The sequence below is a fragment of the Seriola lalandi genome, unplaced genomic scaffold, assembly GCF_002814215.2.
Source record: "Seriola lalandi dorsalis isolate HSWRI2012SDOR001 ecotype SW California unplaced genomic scaffold, Sedor1 jcf7180002054553, whole genome shotgun sequence".
Classification (NCBI taxonomy): Eukaryota; Metazoa; Chordata; class Actinopteri; order Carangiformes; family Carangidae; genus Seriola; species Seriola lalandi.
Window position 1 is genome coordinate 893,113 of NW_019525106.1, and position 1,093 is coordinate 894,205.

At 43.9% G+C, this 1,093-nt stretch overlaps 1 protein-coding gene across 1 annotated transcript in view; it reads left to right on the forward strand.

The window, feature by feature from the left end:
- agbl2 (AGBL carboxypeptidase 2) overlaps positions 1-1,093 on the forward strand; it is an 8,201-nt gene that overhangs the window by 4,455 nt on the left and 2,653 nt on the right. Inside the window, exon 11 of the mRNA XM_087176395.1 lies at positions 8-240. Coding sequence (XP_087032521.1) covers positions 8-240 — 233 coding nt within the window. The remainder of the gene's footprint in view (positions 1-7; positions 241-1,093) is intronic.

Below are 1,093 nucleotides of genomic sequence, written 5' to 3' on the forward strand. Positions count from 1 at the left end.
ACACCAGGTCAGATGTTCCAGGGTCCAGGAAACCAGGGAGGGTATAATCAAAACAATGGACAGAGAAAGGGAGAGAAGGCAGGCAATAAGGGAGGAGCAGGGGGAGTGAAAAACAAGGGATGCTTTATTTGTGGAGCAATGGACCATTGGGTCAATGATTGCCCTTATAACGGCTATGCTCGACAGCAGGGAAAAAGCGGTGGTCCCCCAGGGGGAGCAGCTTCAAACCCACCCCAGCAGGCACCCAATCCACATATGGCCTGTCTCTTATACACATCTGCTGCTGTTGCTGCTGCTGTGTCTGATGGTCACATGCTATATGATTTTATGATAGACCCCTATCTAGGCGTTGACGATCACAGGCCACTGCATGTGGATTAACAAAATAAAGTAAGGCATAAATAGGATAGTTGGGATACTTACAGTTCAGAAGAGCCATTAATGCAAAGGTCTTTAGCCTGCTGTTAACTTTTGATAAAGACCAAGGCTAAGGTTCTGCAGTAGCAAATTTGCTACATAAATCAGAAATGAAGTTGTGTGATTCAGCCCCCAAGTTCTCAGTAAATAAGATACACAGACAGAATTCCTCAAGGGAAGAAGACTGATAAAGAAATAGCTGAAGGTAAAATTCTGAAGGTGAAGGCAATTCCAATGCACATATTTTCTGGCTGAATCACGACTGTTTTACTGTGTTCCTGGTCTTTGTCTAAGGCGGGCACCAAGTCGATGCATATATGTGTGATCAGGAAATGAACTCTGAAAGATTATGTATGTATGTCCCCATGCAGACTGATCTTATAACTGCATGCACACTTCCACTCACAGGTGGTATCGGTTATACAGCAAAAAAGAGGACTATGCTAGGTTGCCGGATCATCCAACAGCAAAAAAAGCTGAGCCAGGTTCAGCTCTTCCTACAACGCAATGCACTTTGTCCAAGGTGTTGTAGTTTCTTCCGTAGCAATGATTTGAAGATGATGAAGGAATCTCCGCAGACACTGGCTCAGTTGTATATAAAAGGGTTTATTACAAGAAAGCACAGCATCTTTTGACAAGCATCAAAACTGCCTGTGAGAGGATCCAAAGCCAAAAA